General features: G+C 44.3%; 1 protein-coding gene across 1 annotated transcript; it reads left to right on the top strand.

Moving 5' to 3' along the window:
* Positions 1-3643: 3643 nt before the first annotated feature.
* On the top strand, positions 3644-14509 carry COPS8 (COP9 signalosome subunit 8). Its single transcript, XM_064515400.1, has 8 exons — positions 3644-3823; positions 5880-5950; positions 7082-7130; positions 8744-8876; positions 9880-9987; positions 10460-10522; positions 11648-11689; positions 13011-14509. The coding sequence occupies exons 1-8, from the start codon at positions 3746-3748 to the stop codon at positions 13088-13090; spliced, it is 624 nt and encodes a 207-aa protein (XP_064371470.1). The 5' UTR covers positions 3644-3745; the 3' UTR covers positions 13091-14509.
* The last annotated feature ends 2458 nt before the right edge of the window (positions 14510-16967 follow it).

Below are 16967 nucleotides of genomic sequence, written 5' to 3'. Positions count from 1 at the left end.
GCTCTTTTCTGATTCCTGCGTCTTATTTTGATGCCTAAATTGAAGAGAACTTCCTGAAAAACATGAACGTGACTCTGTGAGTCCCAGGACGCTCTCGGTTAATGCTGTGTCTCTGGGGCCAGGTGATGTCCCACAAGGGCCATCGCTGGAGGTGACCAGCCGGAGAGGGGCAGGGAAGCACACGAGCTTCGGGAGCGGGGAGCGTGCAGACCATTCGTCCTCTAGCATCTCCCGCTCCCTGCCCCGCATGCAAGAAGCAGCACTTAAAACCGAGGGTCCGAATTTGTCCTGTGCTGGCTCCAGGCACCTCCAGGCTTTGGAAAAATTTGCCTCTGCATGTTGATCCAGACTTGGCAGCCGACTTGCACTACTATAATGGCCTGAGACAAAACCCCAAGGCAGATCCCTCTGTAAACTTCCCCTCTCGAGTTAATAAACCAGGATAAAACAAATGGGGGGGAAAAAAACAACAAAAAAAGCCAAAAGGCTGATCCAAAGCACAGAGCAGGATGGAGAAACGCTGTGGCTGTATATCCTGGCATGGGCTCAGGCTCAGGGCTGGAAAGGGGGAGCGAAGCAGGAGCAAGGCGAGCCTCTCCGGCGGCGGCGGGGCGGGATGCTCCGTGTCACCTCGCGGCCTCGGCCGGGCCGCCGGGCAGCCGCGGGGGGCTCCCAGGGGTGCCGGGAGCAGCGCCCAAGCCAACCAGGTTTATAGTAACTTTTGAAATAGAGCAGATGGCAAATTTTTCTGTTATTTTATTCACTGTATGTGGCGGAATAAAATGGTGTAGGCACCGGCGAGGAAACCACCGGAGGCGGGAGGGTGAAAGAGGCCTTCAGCGCACTTTTTTGGGCTGTAAAACCCGCCGTTCTGGGAGGGCGCGGGGTGGGTCTTGCTAGCGGCGACCGCCGTAAGTCTTGTGGCCCCTGCTGTGTGTGTGTGTGTGGGGGGGGAATCCCTCCTGCCTGAGCGCCCTCAAACAGGGCTCCCGGCACAGGAGGGACCGTGCGGTACGTGGTGACACCCGGGAAGCGGCTCTGTCCTCGCCGGGGGGGGGGGGGGGCAGCAGGGACCAGGGCCGAGGCCCCGCGCTGCCTCCCCGCGCGGCCGCTCTTGCCGCTACTGCCCTCGCGCGGCCGCCTCGCCTCAGCGCGCCCCCCGCCGCGCCTGCGCACTGCGGTGCGCTGCCAGGGGCACGTGCGCGCCGGGGCTCCCTGCAGGGTGCGCGTGCGCGCTGGGGCGCACTGGGGGGATGCGCGTGCACACTGGGGCGCACTGGGGGGATGCAGCGGTGGGAGCTCACTGGAAGGATGCATGTGCACGCTGGGGCGCACTGGAAGGGGCACGTGCACGCTGGAGCTCACTGGAAGGATGCATATGCACACTGGAGCTCACTGGAAGGATGCACATGCACACTGGAGCTCACTGGAAGGATGCGCGTGCATGCTAGGGCTCACTGGAAGGATGCACGTGCACACTGGAGCTCACTGGAAGGATGCACGTGCACACTGGAGCTCACTGGAAGGATGCGCGTGCACACTGGAGCTCACTGGAAGGATGCATATGCACACTGGAGCTCACTGGAAGGATGCACGTGCATACTGGAGCTCACTGGAAGGATGCATATGCACACTGGAGCTCACTGGAAGGATGCACGTGCACACTGGAGCTCACTGGAAGGATGCACGTGCATACTGGAGCTCACTGGAAGGATGCATATGCACACTGGAGCTCACTGGAAGGATGCATGTGCACACTGGAGCTCACTGGAAGGATGCACGTGCATGCTAGGGCTCACTGGAAGGATGCACATGCACACTGGAGCTCACTGGAAGGATGCACGTGCACACTGGAGCTCACTGGAAGGATGCGCGTGCACACTGGAGCTCACTGGAAGGATGCATATGCACACTGGAGCTCACTGGAAGGATGCACGTGCATACTGGAGCTCACTGGAAGGGTGCACGTGCATGCTAGGGGCTCACTGGAAGGATGCATGTGCACGCTGGAGCTCACTGGAAGGATGCAGCGGTGGGAGCTCACTGGAAGGATGCATGTGCACGCTGGAGCTCACTGGAAGGATGCACCGGTGGGAGCTCACTGGAAGGATGCATGTGCACGCTGGAGCGCACTGGAAGGATGCATGTGCACGCTAGGGGCCCACTGGAAGGATGCACGTGCACGCTGGAGCTCACTGGAAGGATGCACGTGCACACTGGAGCTCACTGGAAGGATGCACGTGCATGCTGGAGCTCACTGGAAGGATGCATGTGCACGCTAGGGGCTTACTGGAAGGATGCACGTGCACACTGGAGCTCACTGGAAGGATGCGCGTGCATGCTAGGGCTCACTGGAAGGATGCACATGCACACTGGAGCTCACTGGAAGGATGCACGTGCATGCTAGGGCTCACTGGAAGGATGCACGTGCACGCTGGAGCTCACTGGAAGGATGCATATGCACACTGGAGCTCACTGGAAGGATGCACGTGCACACTGGAGCTCACTGGAAGGATGCGCGTGCATGCTAGGGCTCACTGGAAGGATGCACGTGCATGCTGGAGCTCACTGGAAGGATGCACATGCACACTGGAGCTCACTGGAAGGATGCACGTGCACACTGGAGCTCACTGGAAGGATGCGCGTGCACACTGGAGCTCACTGGAAGGATGCACGTGCATGCTGGAGCTCACTGGAAGGATGCACGTGCACACTGGAGCTCACTGGAAGGATGCACGTGCATGCTGGAGCTCACTGGAAGGATGCATGTGCACACTGGAGCTCACTGGAAGGATGCACGTGCACGCTGGAGCTCACTGGAAGGATGCATATGCACACTGGAGCTCACTGGAAGGATGCACGTGCACACTGGAGCTCACTGGAAGGATGCATGTGCACACTGGAGCTCACTGGAAGGATGCACCAGTGGGAGCTCACCGGTGGGAGCTCACAGGAAGGTGCATGTGCATGCTGGAGCTCACTGGAAGGGTGCACCAGTGGGAGCTCACCAGTGGGAACTCACTGGAAGGTGCACGTGCACCACTGGGAGTTCACTGGAAGGATGCACATGCATGCTGGGGGCTCCTGCATTTCCGTCCTGCGTTGCAACTCGCACAGCTGAGCGCAGCGACTGTAACCCAGCCGTGCTCGCCGCCATCCCGCCTCGCGCTGCACCTTCCCGAGCCGTTCTGCCCTGCAGCGGCAGTGAACGGGCTCCGCCGCGGGGCCTTGCAGGCTGCTCCAGCCCCTTACAGCCTGCTAAAGCTTGCCATTCAAACCCAGGAGGGCCCGTTTGGGTTCAGAGAGGGAGATTTCAGCGCGCAGCCCATGGCAGCAGGGCGCGGGGGCCTTTGCAGGGCCGTAGCCCCCGGCATTGCTCTGGGGCCGGGCAGAAACGCAGACCACATCTCATATGTTATATATTATACATGCCATATACTATATATCGTACAGCATTTATAGATTTTTTTAAAAAGGATGCAGGATCTGTATGTTACACATCGTATAACATGCGGTAGGATATAAAATACGCCCCCCCCACCTCAAGCCCCGCCCCCAGGCGTTGGCCACTCCCCCTCCCCGCCCCGAAGTCCTCCGGAGTATTAGAGGGAGAGGCTAGAGCGGCTGGCGCGCCTATAGGGCGGAAGTGCGTATTGCCGTGGGACGGAAGTGACGTCGTGGCGCGGCCGCCTCCGGAGAGGAGGCGGTTTCGGCCGGCGCGGCGGCGGGGCGCCGTGGGGGGAAGATGCCCGTAGCGGTGATGGCCGAGAACTCCTTCAGCTTCAGGAAGCTCCTGGAGCAGTGCGAGACGCAGGAGCTCGAGGTACTGCTGCGAGCGGCGCCGGGGCAGCGGGGGCCCCAGGGCGGCGGAGGGGGCGCCGCGCATGCGCAGGGCTCCGCGGCCGGGCCCGGGACTCTGGCGGCTCCGCGGCCGGCGCCTCGCCGAGGCCGTCGTTGCGGCGGGGCCTGGAGCGCAGGTTCACAGGTCCCGGTGCCGCCCCGCTGCCTGCTGAAAGTTACTCCGAGGGCGTGTCCTTAGAGCCGCTTTCGAGGAAGCTTTCAGCGCTTCCTTGGGTTTCCTAAATGTGAACATCATGTATCCCAAGGCAGAGATTTGACGGAAGAGGAAAAAATGAGACTTTCTCTCTGTTTCCTTTATTTTTTAGTGCTTCTGGTTTTAAATCTTGCTGCCCTAGCAACTAGAGGCAGAAAGGTGAACCAGGTACCTGTTTGCTTGCTGCAGCTGAACTTGGAAGTTGTTCAGTCTGGTGTCACCAAACAGAGCAGTTTTATGGTGCAAAATATAACCTTTAAGTGGAAGGGGTCTGCATCATGGTGCTTTAACTGAGAAAAAACTTTAGCCTCCATTTCCTGTTTCTGGGCTGGACCCAAGGTACCACTCGCACTCCCAGTGCGGTGCTGTAGCTTCCTGATGTACCCAACATCCTGTAGAGATGGGTTATGGAGTCAGGAGGGAGGTTGCTGTGTTGCAAACATGAGTTATACCGCTAGCTCCAGTGACAAGGGGACACTGTTTGGGCTGCACTTTTTTCAATGGCTTTGTGTGCCTTTTTGGACTTGGCAGAGTGGAGGGAAGGTTTTATCAGCCCAGCACACTGAGTTTTGAGTAGCAGGAATGGAGTCCAGAAGGCTTTGGCTTTGCTTTTGCAGCTGAGACAGTTTGACATCCTTCCCTGGCTTCCTCCTTGCAGAATGTGTCTTGTTGGATCTCAGTGGGTCCCTGGGAGCCATTATAAAGCAATTGAACTCAGGTTGTGTTATGCTCAAGGCTTCTGCTGTGTCTGTCAGCAGAACCTCCCAGAGTAAGTGACAACAGATGCACTCATCCATACTGCCTTTTTTTGCTTAGGAGCAAGCTAGCTCTGTTTCTGCTTCCTTCTGTAGGACTGTAGGTGAATGTGGTGTTCTGACTGTTCTGGTGGTGCCATCTGTTCCCACTAGTCTTCTGGCAGAAAAACTGAGCAATTGTCTTTAATTTGACACAGAAACACCAGAGGTGGATTTTCACAGTTCAAACAGGTGGTGTTAATTGACCTGGCTTTGTTTTTGCCAGAAGTAATCTAGGGAACGTTTGCTGAAAATGTTATATTTGTAGGTTGGTGATGAGCCCTGGAAAAAGGGTGAGAAAGAATAGTTGGGGATGATATCTGTTCAATGACACAGCTAACCACCTGCTTTTGGCTTAGATGAGCCTGTAAATCACACACATAATTAAATCCAATAGCTGCATAATTGGCTTCCTGCGAATGCTTGCTGCACTCTTCTTTGATAAATTGCTGAAAGCTTATTGGAAATCTTTTAAATAATTATAGATTTTCAAAATTTTGTAACTTTATTATAATATTCTTTTTTGCTACTTGTATGATTTGTGAGGTCTGCTGGACTGTGGCAAGTCTGGATCAGTCTGGATTTTAAGGAGGGCAAATGAAGTGAGCAAAGGAATTTTACTCTTTTGGAGTACTCTGAAATGAACTGAAGTCAAGTTCAGCTCAAGATAGCTAAAATCATGAGTGCATAGATATGCCTGGTAGTGAGGAGCTGTGAGTGAGACGATAGCTTTCATGAGCATAAGCTAGAAGATTAGTGTAACGAAAGATGCCGTTTTATCTTACTTGTGCAGAAAACATAATTAAGCTTTCTAAGGAAAACTCCTGGCTCATGCAGGTTACTCTTCATCTTAAGTTACAACTGTATTAATGTAATATTGCAATTCTGACAGTTTGTCTGCGGCCATTATCTGATGTGGAAAACAGCAAATGTCTTATGTTCATTTTTCATTAGATACAGCTACTTGATGTATTTCTTAAGATGCCTTGCTTTTAAAATATGTAACCAAATTATTTGTGCTTGCTTTTAAGGCCCCTGGAGGAATTGCAACACCCCTTGTTTATGGCCAACTTCTAGCTTTGTACTTGTTGCATAATGACATGTAAGTAGCTTTTATGAATATTTAACTTCAGAACAATTTGTCGCTATTGGGGTGATTACTAGAGTTCTGGCAACTCTAGGTCAACACTGCATCTGGAGCAAAATTGGCTTTTGTGCAAAGCATTGAATGCTTCCATGTTTTGCTTCTTAACTTTTTAAGACTGTGTCTGTTTTGAGTATGGCTGTGTGCTGCTGTTTGTGACTAAAGGTACTGTAGGATAACTTTAAACTTTCAGTGTTAAACATGAGGGACGCTGGTTGTTTAAATGAGCTAAATCTCTGAGTGAAGTTGTAATCCTTTAAATTTGGTCTGGTGGATGATTACCATGTCCCTGTGTGAACTTGATTCTTTCCTTTTAAAACTGTTGAGAATGTTGATTGTTTGCTGAGGCAGGGTAAGTGACACTTCTGTGTGTGGTTATAAAGCCAAAGCAAGCATTGCTTTTGGAGTTCTAAGATCTGAGTGTTTTCTTGCATTGTAGGTCTATACTGTGTGGTAAACTCCACCGAGTGCTGATGCTGAATATTAGGTTTAATACAGATGACCTTGGTTGAAATGAAGCTTGATCTAGAGTTTTATATTTGTGCTTTAATTAACAGCAGTGAGTCTTATTCTCTATTTTGCATTTTAAATTTTACTGAGAATTTCTAAACACTTTTGTTTTAGATTTCTGCAACTGTGCTATGGAGATTGATGACTAAATCATTTTAATGTGTGTCTGAGAATCTAAGGCATGGGAGGGAGCTTGGCTGGGAAGAACATGCACAAAGTAGTTTAAATGACTACTGATGCTATAAAATACTATTTTTACATGTGTTCACCAAATATGAAGCTGCCCTGAAACAATAAAACTCTAAAATTAACTTTCGTGAAATGTTGTTAAGGACTGTTAACAACAGAAACATGAAAAACACTTGTTAAACTGGTATTATGTGAGGCAGTTAAAGATCCATTTGTTTGTTATGGCAGCAGTGTCTACTTGAAAATAACTTAGTTTTTTTTGCTTTATTAGACATAGGAAGATTTTTAAAGGACTGAGACTGGAAGCTCCAATTTTATTATAAATTACAGCATCTGAACAAGCCTTTTGTAGCAAACATTTGGTTACTGGAGTTTTTTTATTTTTTGTAGGAACAATGCACGATATCTTTGGAAAAGAATCCCTCCTGCTATTAAATCTGTGAGTACTTTGTAAAAAGCCATATGAATGATACAAAAGCAATTTCGTATAAGCTTGCAAGTGACTTTTTTTTCCCCCCAAGGATTCTGTTTGGTCAGTGGCTTTGGGCTCGCTACTGTGCTATAACCCACTTGCCCAGCAGACGGCACGCTGGTCTGTCTGACTAAGATGTGTTTGATGCAGTGGGTATTTGTTATCTCTTTTCCTTCCCAAATAATCTGATAAAATGGAATTCAGTAAATCAGTGAAGCTCTTACTGGAAAGCCTCATGATAGTGTAGTCAGCCGAAGGGAGGAAATGGCTCTATTTTATATTTCTCTCTCTGAGACAGGGCTACATTCCAGTAATCAAATGAAGGTGCAGTGAAAAGGAACTTCAGCAAAGTTACAACTTGAAATTAATTGACTTTTTAAGGCAATTTGTTTTGCTCTGCTGAGTCCATGGTATGGTTTTGAGTTGCTTATTTGGATCAAAGGTGCATTTTGAGGATTTAGATAATTTTACCAGAAATACTTCCCAGACCTAACTCTTCTTAGGCTTTTTTAGTTTGAGATTTTTCTGAAGAGACAGTTGAGGAGGGGGTCAAATGTTCTACATGGGAACAGAAATCTTCTGTAGTAAGAAGTCTCGGGGCCGAGGTGGGACCTGTCAGGTGGTTCTGGATGAGTTTTCTTTCGAGGAAAAAGTAAATAGGTCGGTTGAGTCAATAGTCAGCTGGACCAAATTTTATTTGGGCTGCATCTGAAACCTGCTACGTTTGTTGCACAGCAATATTCTTGTTTCTTAGGTGTAGCTTGTATTCCATGTGGAGCCTTATTCTTGGCAGGGAGAGTATGTACACTGATATTCTGTGGGTTATTTGGGAGGGAGTGGTGTAGCATAGTATTTTATGTGTATGCATGTTGATGAATCTTCTGCTAATCAAGTCAATGATGAGTGTAAGTCTTAACTTCTTTTGGGCCTGAAACAGAGTTGGCTGTCCTTACAATTAAAAATACTGCTTATATTAAGACTGGCATTTGGCTGCTATTCTCATACTGTCATTTGGTCAGCTAGTCTCTAGAACAATGTGCAGCAAAGCAGAAGGAGCTCTTAAAACTAGTAGTGGCAAAACAGTTATAGCGTGAGTGTGGCACCTTGCAAAATGAGATATTGTCAAGTGTTCTGGTATTTCAAGCTGAAAATTCTCTTCATTGTACAAATAGCCACTATAATAAGGTGTAAAGCCTCTGCTTTGCGAGATGCTGGCCCATCAGTAGAAAACAAGCCGGGCCTGCCTTTTTGCAACTTCAGCACACAGTCTGAATGCAGATTGTCTTCTGGGATTGTTTCAGCTGGTGCGCCAGCCTGAATTGGTACAACTGCCATGTGAGCAGACTTCCCTTGATCTCTGCTTACGTGGGTGATGAGTTCTGGCAGAGGGGTGGAACGGGGAGCTTGCAGCACTGATAGCTGCTAGAGCTAGATTTCCTAGAGCGTGTCTGTCCATCTTTACAGGCACTGTGGTACCTGCTTGCAGTGGGGGAGAGGAAGGGAGTAGAAATGGGTTTCTACAGAATGGTCGCTGAAAAGAATACACAATTCTGGATTAACTGGTGTTTTCTTCACTACAGGCAAATGCTGAACTTGGTGCAGTTTGGTCAGTAGGGCAGAGAATCTGGCAGAGGGACTTCCCGGGAATCTATACAACGATCAGTGCACATCAGTGGTCTGAGACTATACAACCCATCATGGAAGCACTTAGAGGTACAGACTGAAATCCTGTAGCTAGCATGGGATTATGTGTTGCCTTAAGTTACTTCTGTGTGCTCTGGAGAAACTGATGCTTGGTACTAAGGATAAAAGTCACCAGGAGGATTGTTGCTGAGTCTTGTAGGTTTTACCTGAAGGATTTTAGGTATCAAATGTAAATAAAAGCTCATTTTGCAAGAATAAATGGAAATGCTTTTATTAGTAGTGTGCATGTGATTACATATGCTTTTGTACTGTAATTTCATGTCTAATATGTTTGATTCTGTAATACCAAAACAGATTGTTATCCAGTTTTTAAACAGGAGGCTAGGGAACTTGGCTTGGCATTTCCAAAAGTAGTATCACTTATTGAAAAGTCAAATTCTTTCAGTTTGACTTTAGACCAGTTTTTGGTAGTTCTGTGCAACCGTAAATGCAAATAAATCTTCTCACTACTAGAGGGCGCTAGAGACTGCAGAAAAGCCTTCTAAGCGCTCTTGCGATAACAATAAATTCTGTGCAGCTTTGTTTAAGCACAGAACTGATTTGCAGATGCTCTGGGGTCAAAGCGGCCATGGTGAAAAAAGGCATGAACAGTTGCTGTGAACTACAATTGCTTTTTTCATTAATTCTTGGGGTTCTGAACTATTGCAGAAGTACAGCCTTTTTTCAGGATCTTACTCAAATGGAGAGTGCTGTCAAAAGCAGTGTTTCACAAACTGTGGTTTACATGTTGGTGGTAGTACCCACGCTGCTGCAAATTGTACTTGGAAGTCCACCCCTGCCTCTGAGGTGGTAGGGGTTGTCCTGGCATGGAGCAAGCTGTTGTCTCTGGCTGCTGGCTGTGATAGTTGAACAAATTGTGGGAAGGGAGGGGGAACTCCTGATCTAAAGTGTTAACTTTAAGGTCAGTAGCAGCTTTTCAAACTGATTTTTGTGCTGTTTAAACCGGAAACACTTTCTCAGACTTGCTAGTTAGAGATCCTGCTGCTTTGTTTACAGTGTTTTTTCTTCTTAGATGCAACTAGAAGACGAGCCTTTGGACTGGTTTCTCAGGCATATACCTCAATAGTTGCAGATGATTTTGCAGCCTTTGTTGGACTTCCTGTAGAAGAAGCTGTGAAAGGTATTTTGCATTTATCCATTGGATAGTTTTTCTACAGATGATTGAGATGAAAGGTTTAGCTGTAACTGATCATAAAAAGAGATATATACAAATTCTGGGACTATTATAAAGAGAAATGATGGGGCAGTGAATAGAAATAAATGGCTTAATTTTGGATGAGTGTTTGATTTGATTATTTGCCAATACTTATGACTGCATATCATCCCTTTCTATATGTAAAAGTGCTAAAGAAATTCAGCAATGAGAAAGTAAATGTATGTTTGAATTAGTCTTACATGCTATTACTTCCATGAGTTTCGTTATTGAACTGAACGGATAAATGTTTATAAGAAATATATTTTGAAATTGTGGCATATAGGCAGTGTACTGAACCACTTTTCTGCTGGTCTTAATATACATCTTTTTTTTTGCATTTCTAGCAAACATATAAGAGATTAGTTTGTTCTTATGAATGTAAAAAATGCCTTTTCAGGTGTATTGGAACAGGGCTGGCAAGCAGACTCTTCAACTCGTATGGTAATGCCTAAAAAGCCTGGTAGGTGGAGCTGTTATTTCATGATAAATTGAATTTGGCACTTTCTCATAATTATGTGTTAGTTTAATTAAAATTATACTTGATACTTTTTTAGTTACTTTTATGCATAGTTATGCAGTTGTAAAACATGGAAAGTTTATGAAATGTGAGAAATACAAATTTTAATTTGGTGTTACAACCATTATAGATTAAATCAAATCCCCCTATTAACATTTTAAACAAAAGCAGACAGGATATGCTATAACTTCTGCTCCTCCTCTGCTGCTGGCTCTGTTTCAGTGGAACAGAAGTTGGATGACCTCAAATGACATATCTGAATTTAATAAAGATGAGTAAAAAGTGCCATTTTGAACCTGCAGACTTTTCCAGGAGAAGTTGAATTTCTTTGAGCAGGGATCTAGGGGATCTTTCTGTGCTCTGAAGAGCTTAAGTTGTTGGTATAATTTCCTTTGCTTTTAAAATTCCTTTTACTGAATCCTTTTTAACTGTCATGGTGGTGATAAAAGAATTTGTTCCTGCAAAGTTCAGCCTGGAAAATGCAATATCTATGGCTGTTTTCTGTTCGAGGTAAAAATGAAAATGTTAAGCTCTGAAGCCAGAGATGAAATGACTGTCTTTAAAACTCTGGAAGGAGGAGCCAGGCTATCCTTTGTCCAAAAGTGCAACATCTATTAGGCTGGAAAAAAAAATCCATTGTTTGGGCAGAACTTCTAGGTTTTCAGAACCCAGAGCATCATATTAAACATGCTCCAGGCAAGGTGCTGAAGTTCATTTCTCAGGGGCGTGTTACCAACCAAAGTTCTGAGCTTTTGCTGCTGATAGTTTTTTTCATAAACTGGTTGCAAAATATGCTGTGCTTACAAGTACTTAGAGCTAATTACATATGATTATTTTCCAAAAGTGTGTGGACCGGAATCACTGAAACAAATGAAGGAGGCAGCAGGTCTTTTTTGTTCTGAAGTTGCATGTCTAATTTTCTAAGCCTTAAGTTTTCCTGCTTATTTTTAGATAGCTTGTTAGTTTTGCTTTCCAGCTTAATTTTAGATAGCTTGTTAGTTTTGGCATGGTGTATATAAATGTTTAAAATTGGTCTACTGGGCTAATTTCTGTTGTGTTTTTCTTCAGGTGTACTGGAAGCTTGCTTTAACAGATTTATTCCTTCATCAGGTACTTTATGTTTATATATATAAATCTATTTGCAGGCATCTAAACCTTGCATGACTCTAATATAAACAGAACTTTATCAGCACTACAAAGTAGGAAGTGGGTCCTAGAGAAATGTCATTCCCCCCTGCCACAAAAAAAGCCTCAGTCAGGTGCTACTTAAAACTTCCTTCTTCCTTCGTTGCCTTTTTCCCACAGATATGAATCTGCCCAAGGGTCCCAGGTTCTTAGGTGAAGTAGGGAGCAGGTTCCAAAGCAGGAGCAGGCAGTATCTGGGAACAAAGGATTTTGGCTAAAACTTCTGTCTTGGAGGCAAATTTTTCATAAAGCAACTCTGAGCAGGTTTCATTGCTTTTGTGTGATGTTGAATTTCTGAAGTTTTCCCTGTAAAAGAAAGCAATCTTCTGCTTTTCCCACTCTTCCTCAGAGCTCAACCATAGGTTAAGCGGTAGTATTTTCTCATGCTGACACTCAGCTCTGTAGTCTCCAGGTGTCAGAGTAAGATAGTGACAGTAGGTCTGAACTGGTAGTTTGCAGTGTCTAACAGAGTTGCTAAGAGTGTCTTACATCCACAGGAAGCTTAATTCCAAGCTATTTTGAAGAGCCAGGGTTTTGCTTTTTGAAACCATTCTTTTAATTGTCAGCTTTCTGCTATCTTTCACGTTCTTGGAGTGCATTTAGTTGAGCTGTACCCTGGATATTAGAGCCTGTCTTCTTTTCAGGAAGAGTAAAAACAGCATAATTTTCCTCCTATTTTTTTGTTTCTGATTTTTAATTCCTGATTTATCTCCCTGTAATAATCATTTATCTCGCAACCTATCCTTCAGGTCTCAGGTTAGCTGTCATTTGTATAAGGCTCTGCACATACACTGCTTTCTCCTGCAACCCATGCAGTGCTTTCTGCTGTGTTCTGTTAGTCAGATAACCTGGTAGATGTATTTATTTTCAGTGTGGGAGCTTTATGGGAAGGCAGGCTCCAGGAGCTTTTTTGTTGAGTTGAGATGCGATAACTATTCATTATTTACAAGTGTTCCTTGTAATACAGACCCCAGTATATGCCAATTTTGAAGACTGCTGAAAACTGGAACTTGTTATATCGTATATTAGTAACTCTTGGGCTAAATGTTGCGGATAGCAGAAAAGTAGTCTGGCTGCCAGGCCTGTAGATGGAGGAGGTATAGTTAAGAACTGCCCCCATCTCTTCCAGTATAAGACTGGTAAATAGCCTGATGCATTTATTTTTTGGTACTGTTTTGATGGGTGGTGTTAGGGACTGATTTGCTTTCTTAATTTCATTCATGTTACATGTTTGTTTTCTTTGTAGAAACTGCTCCAGTTCCACCAATTCCAAATGAACAACAGTTGGCCAGATTGACTGACTATGTGGCTTTTCTTGAAAACTGATTACCCTGCTCCTGTGTCCAGAACAACTTGGGAATCCTGTGTACTGACAGTTCTAGAAATCTGAGACTTATTTTACTTCTGTTAAATGTTGCAGCATCCCCTATCAAAATGTGTAAAGTATACCATGTATATTATCCCAGTTTGTGTTTTGCCAAAGCCAAGCTAGCAATTGAAACAATCCTTTGACTCCTGTAATATTTATTTGGTAGGTACACAGCAGTATTATATGGTAAGTTTTTTTTTTTATTGACTTGTAGCCAAGAGAGGCAGAACTTTTTTTCAAGTATATTACAAATGCAGAAGAAAAACTTTGAGTACTGAAGCAGGTTAATTGTATTGAGGGATTTGTGCTAGTGGATTACATGCCTCTTATTGCAAGTACTGCAGTGCTTATCACAGATCAATTGTGTCTTGAACTTAAATGCAAAGAGCGGAAGACTGCCCTACCTGTATTTGTAGAGAGAAAGCATTGTGATGAAACAATAACTTGCATAAGAAACCAATTTACAGTAACTTTTTTGCAAGTCTGTTTTTGTGGCATTTTGATAATTTTCTTGTTTTTCTAGATTGTTAAATCTCTCTTCTTGTTTTGATTGACTTGAGAAAAAATATCTCGTCAAGCATACTTTTTGCAGCATAACATTGTATGTGGGGCATCTACAGGATAAGTTTTGAAGCCACTTCAGAAAGGCAAATGTTCACTTTGAGGAAGCATTTTTATTATTGGAAGGCTTTATTTTTGAGTGATTGCATGCTGGACAGCAGATATTTTGCTTGGTAACCTTACCCCTTTTTAAAGCCTGTCATGTTATGGCTGTCTTCAGTACTCTGGGCCGGGCTGTTGTCTGTCTTAACTTTCTGGATTACCTCTGCAGTCATTGGGAAGGAATTTAAAAATGAGAGTAGGTGTCCTTGAGCAGAGGCCAATCAGGATGGAGATGATATTTTATGCTGCCATGTCAATTTGAGGAGTAAATTTCCTATACCAGAGCACTGCTCTATTAATCTTTGAGTTCGGAGTGGACTTCAGAAGCAGAAAGAAGATGACTTACATTCCCAGGCTTCTTTTGCTGAAAAGGCTATGGGAAAATAGTGGTGTTTTAAAGGGCAGTGCTTGCCTTCGCTGGCCTCTCCCCCTTTACTTTGCTTCTCAACGTGATATTCGGTGGTTTGTCACTGAAGATGTCGGGTGTGCTGTCTGCGATGGTTTTTCCAGTGTGCACTACCTACTGTACATTCTCTCGCTGGGGGATGTGTTAGTGAGGAGGAATTCTAAACTGTGCACTGCTGCTTTGAAAGCTCCCTTTGTATGTAAACGTTTACTGAAAATGATTATTTATTTGAAACCCACCTAGTCTTGGACTTCTAAATATGATGCAAATTCATCTTCAGTGATATTAAAGAACACGTTTACACTGACCTTGTGTACCTGCTTTTTAATTTTCCTCAGAGTATGATTGTTCCAGTTTGGCTAGTTTTTTAATGGATTCCCTTACTGGTCTAATTTGGGCTGGTTAAATATTAGTGCACTACCTTATGCCTAGACAGGTATTTGAAGCAGCTGCGTGTGCAGAGAATGTATGAGTTCTGTTAAGAAAAGCTGGTATCATTCGGGTGTTTTATAAATTATTGAACTAAGAACATTTTCTCTTTCTGCATATGTATTATGCAAGTCTTGCAGGTTTTCACAGTACACAAGAGCCACTCTGCTTGCAACAATGAAGATTAGACTTGGTTAAAGGATAACTGCTTCCACTTAAATGGTGTTAGAGGAACAGTGTAGACATTGGTATTCTGTGACCCAAATATTGTAGCTTGGGTCTTGTAATCTGTCCAATTTTAGCAGGTTCATCATTTTGAGATGCGATCTGGTCCACTGCAAAAATTCAGCTGGCTTCTAGCTTTGGGTATGGCTTTCTCATATCTTGCCTTGAATTCTGTTTCTAGCTATCCCATTCTGTTTCTTGTCTGAATCTAAGCTACACCAGGTCTCTTTTTCGTCCTCGTGGTTTGTATGGTTTCTAGTTCACAAACATTCATTTTTGAGCCGGGGTGCTTGTTACTGCTCTTACGAGTCGTGCAGCGGATGTGGCATGGTTTGGCACAGTGGCAGAACGTTTTCCGCTTCTCTTGATCCTTTCCAGGGCTGGCTCTGTTCTAACAGCTCTTGAGCACTACCCCGTTCTCAGAGTACTAGTGACAATGATTTCCGTTTCCTTCCTCAGCGGCTGATTAGTGTGCATCATTACATCTCTATAGTCAGGAATTCCGCCCCCCCCCCCCCCCATTAGTGCTATATGTGCATGGATAACAACTGCATAGTGAAATAGTAGATGAAATTCAGTGTTTTAAGGTACATCTACTAGTCTTTGTAATAAGGCTTGCTTTTTACCTCTTGAATAGTTGTATAATCTTTAAATTACTGCCTTGCTAATCTAAATAACTTTATGAATGTTGAACATAACAGATCTTACAGTAACTTGTGGTAGCCTCTTCCATTATGAAAATTGACTCTCTGCTACTAAACCCCTTTTTGTGTTAGCCAGTCATCCACTGATGTATGGCAAGACCTTCCCTTTCAGTCCAGTAGTTTGTTTAGTTTTGAAAAAAATCTGTTTTATACAAAGTAGTCCACTTAATCCACACTTCCTCAAAAATACTTTTCTATGTAATCTTAGTATTTCTTCTCTTTACTAATGAAAACTTGTTCCCCTGTATAGATATCCATCAACTCTGTCTTGGTTTCAAGGTTTAAATGGGCAGGTGAGGAGTGAGTTGAATTTTAAGACTTGGTAAAGGAGTTAGAGGTATTAAATTTTGGAGAAGTAGGGCTGTTGGAGCTGACTGGAATGCTGTGCTTAGTGTCTGGAAAAGGTAGATGGGACAACTTGCTGTACTGATGTTAGTTTAAGTACAGCTAGAACAGGTCTTAATCTATTGCCCGTGATACTATTTAGTACAAATGGTTTTATAGGAAATACTGCTGCTAAGCCTGTTGTGAGACCCTTAACCAACTTGTTTGACCCTTATTGAGCTCATAAAGTCAAATTTCTAAAATTTTCTCAACATGCTCTTAAAATTAGTGAGTCATTTTATCACGCAGCTGACTTGATCAGCTAGTTCACAGTAACTATAAATAGAAAACTGTAATCTAGTGGGCAGTTTATTGTAGCTCCCTGCGGAGATTGTGTGATACACTGTCCTGATCAATTTGGTTTCTGAACTTCGCTGTGCCATAGATGACTTGCAAAATGGGAACAAGGGCAGCCTCAAAGCACTATGAAATGATGGGCTTCTATTTTAAAATATTGGATCAAAAAGTTTGGAGTTACAGTAGATAACTAAGGGAACTCAAAATTTGATTTAATGACTGAAGATAAATGTAGCCTTTCAATATTAGCAAGGGGTCAATAGGTAGAAAGAAGGATGTTACTGTGTAGCATAGTGTCTAATAAAAGATTAGACTTAACCATTCTCTGAATACCATGAGAGAAATCTGTGCATAGAGCTGCTGTTTACCTAGAAAGCAAAGAATAACATGAGTTTGATAGCATAGTCTTAACACAGGAACTATTTTTAGACTTGCTCTAACTCAACTTATGCTCTTGAATCAATGAGTATACTTGAATACTATGGAAAAATGTAAGCAAAATCTTGTCATGTGTGGCATTTTAAGTCTTTATTTAAAAAAAAAAAAGAAATCCTTTCTTGTTTGGCTTGAGAGACCATCTTCTGTTAAAACATTGCAGTCCCAAAGGGATCAACTTCTGCCCAATGGAAATATTAGTCCGTTTGCTGGAAATAAATGAACTGTGTTCAAGAATTCCAGTTGAGACTTCCACTGCTTTGGCAAGCCTGGCATAGCTTTGTGCTTCCT

This window comes from Dromaius novaehollandiae, chromosome 7, assembly GCF_036370855.1.
Source record: "Dromaius novaehollandiae isolate bDroNov1 chromosome 7, bDroNov1.hap1, whole genome shotgun sequence".
NCBI lineage: Eukaryota > Metazoa > Chordata > Aves > Casuariiformes > Dromaiidae > Dromaius > Dromaius novaehollandiae.
This window is presented reverse-complemented; position numbering and strand designations above follow the sequence as displayed.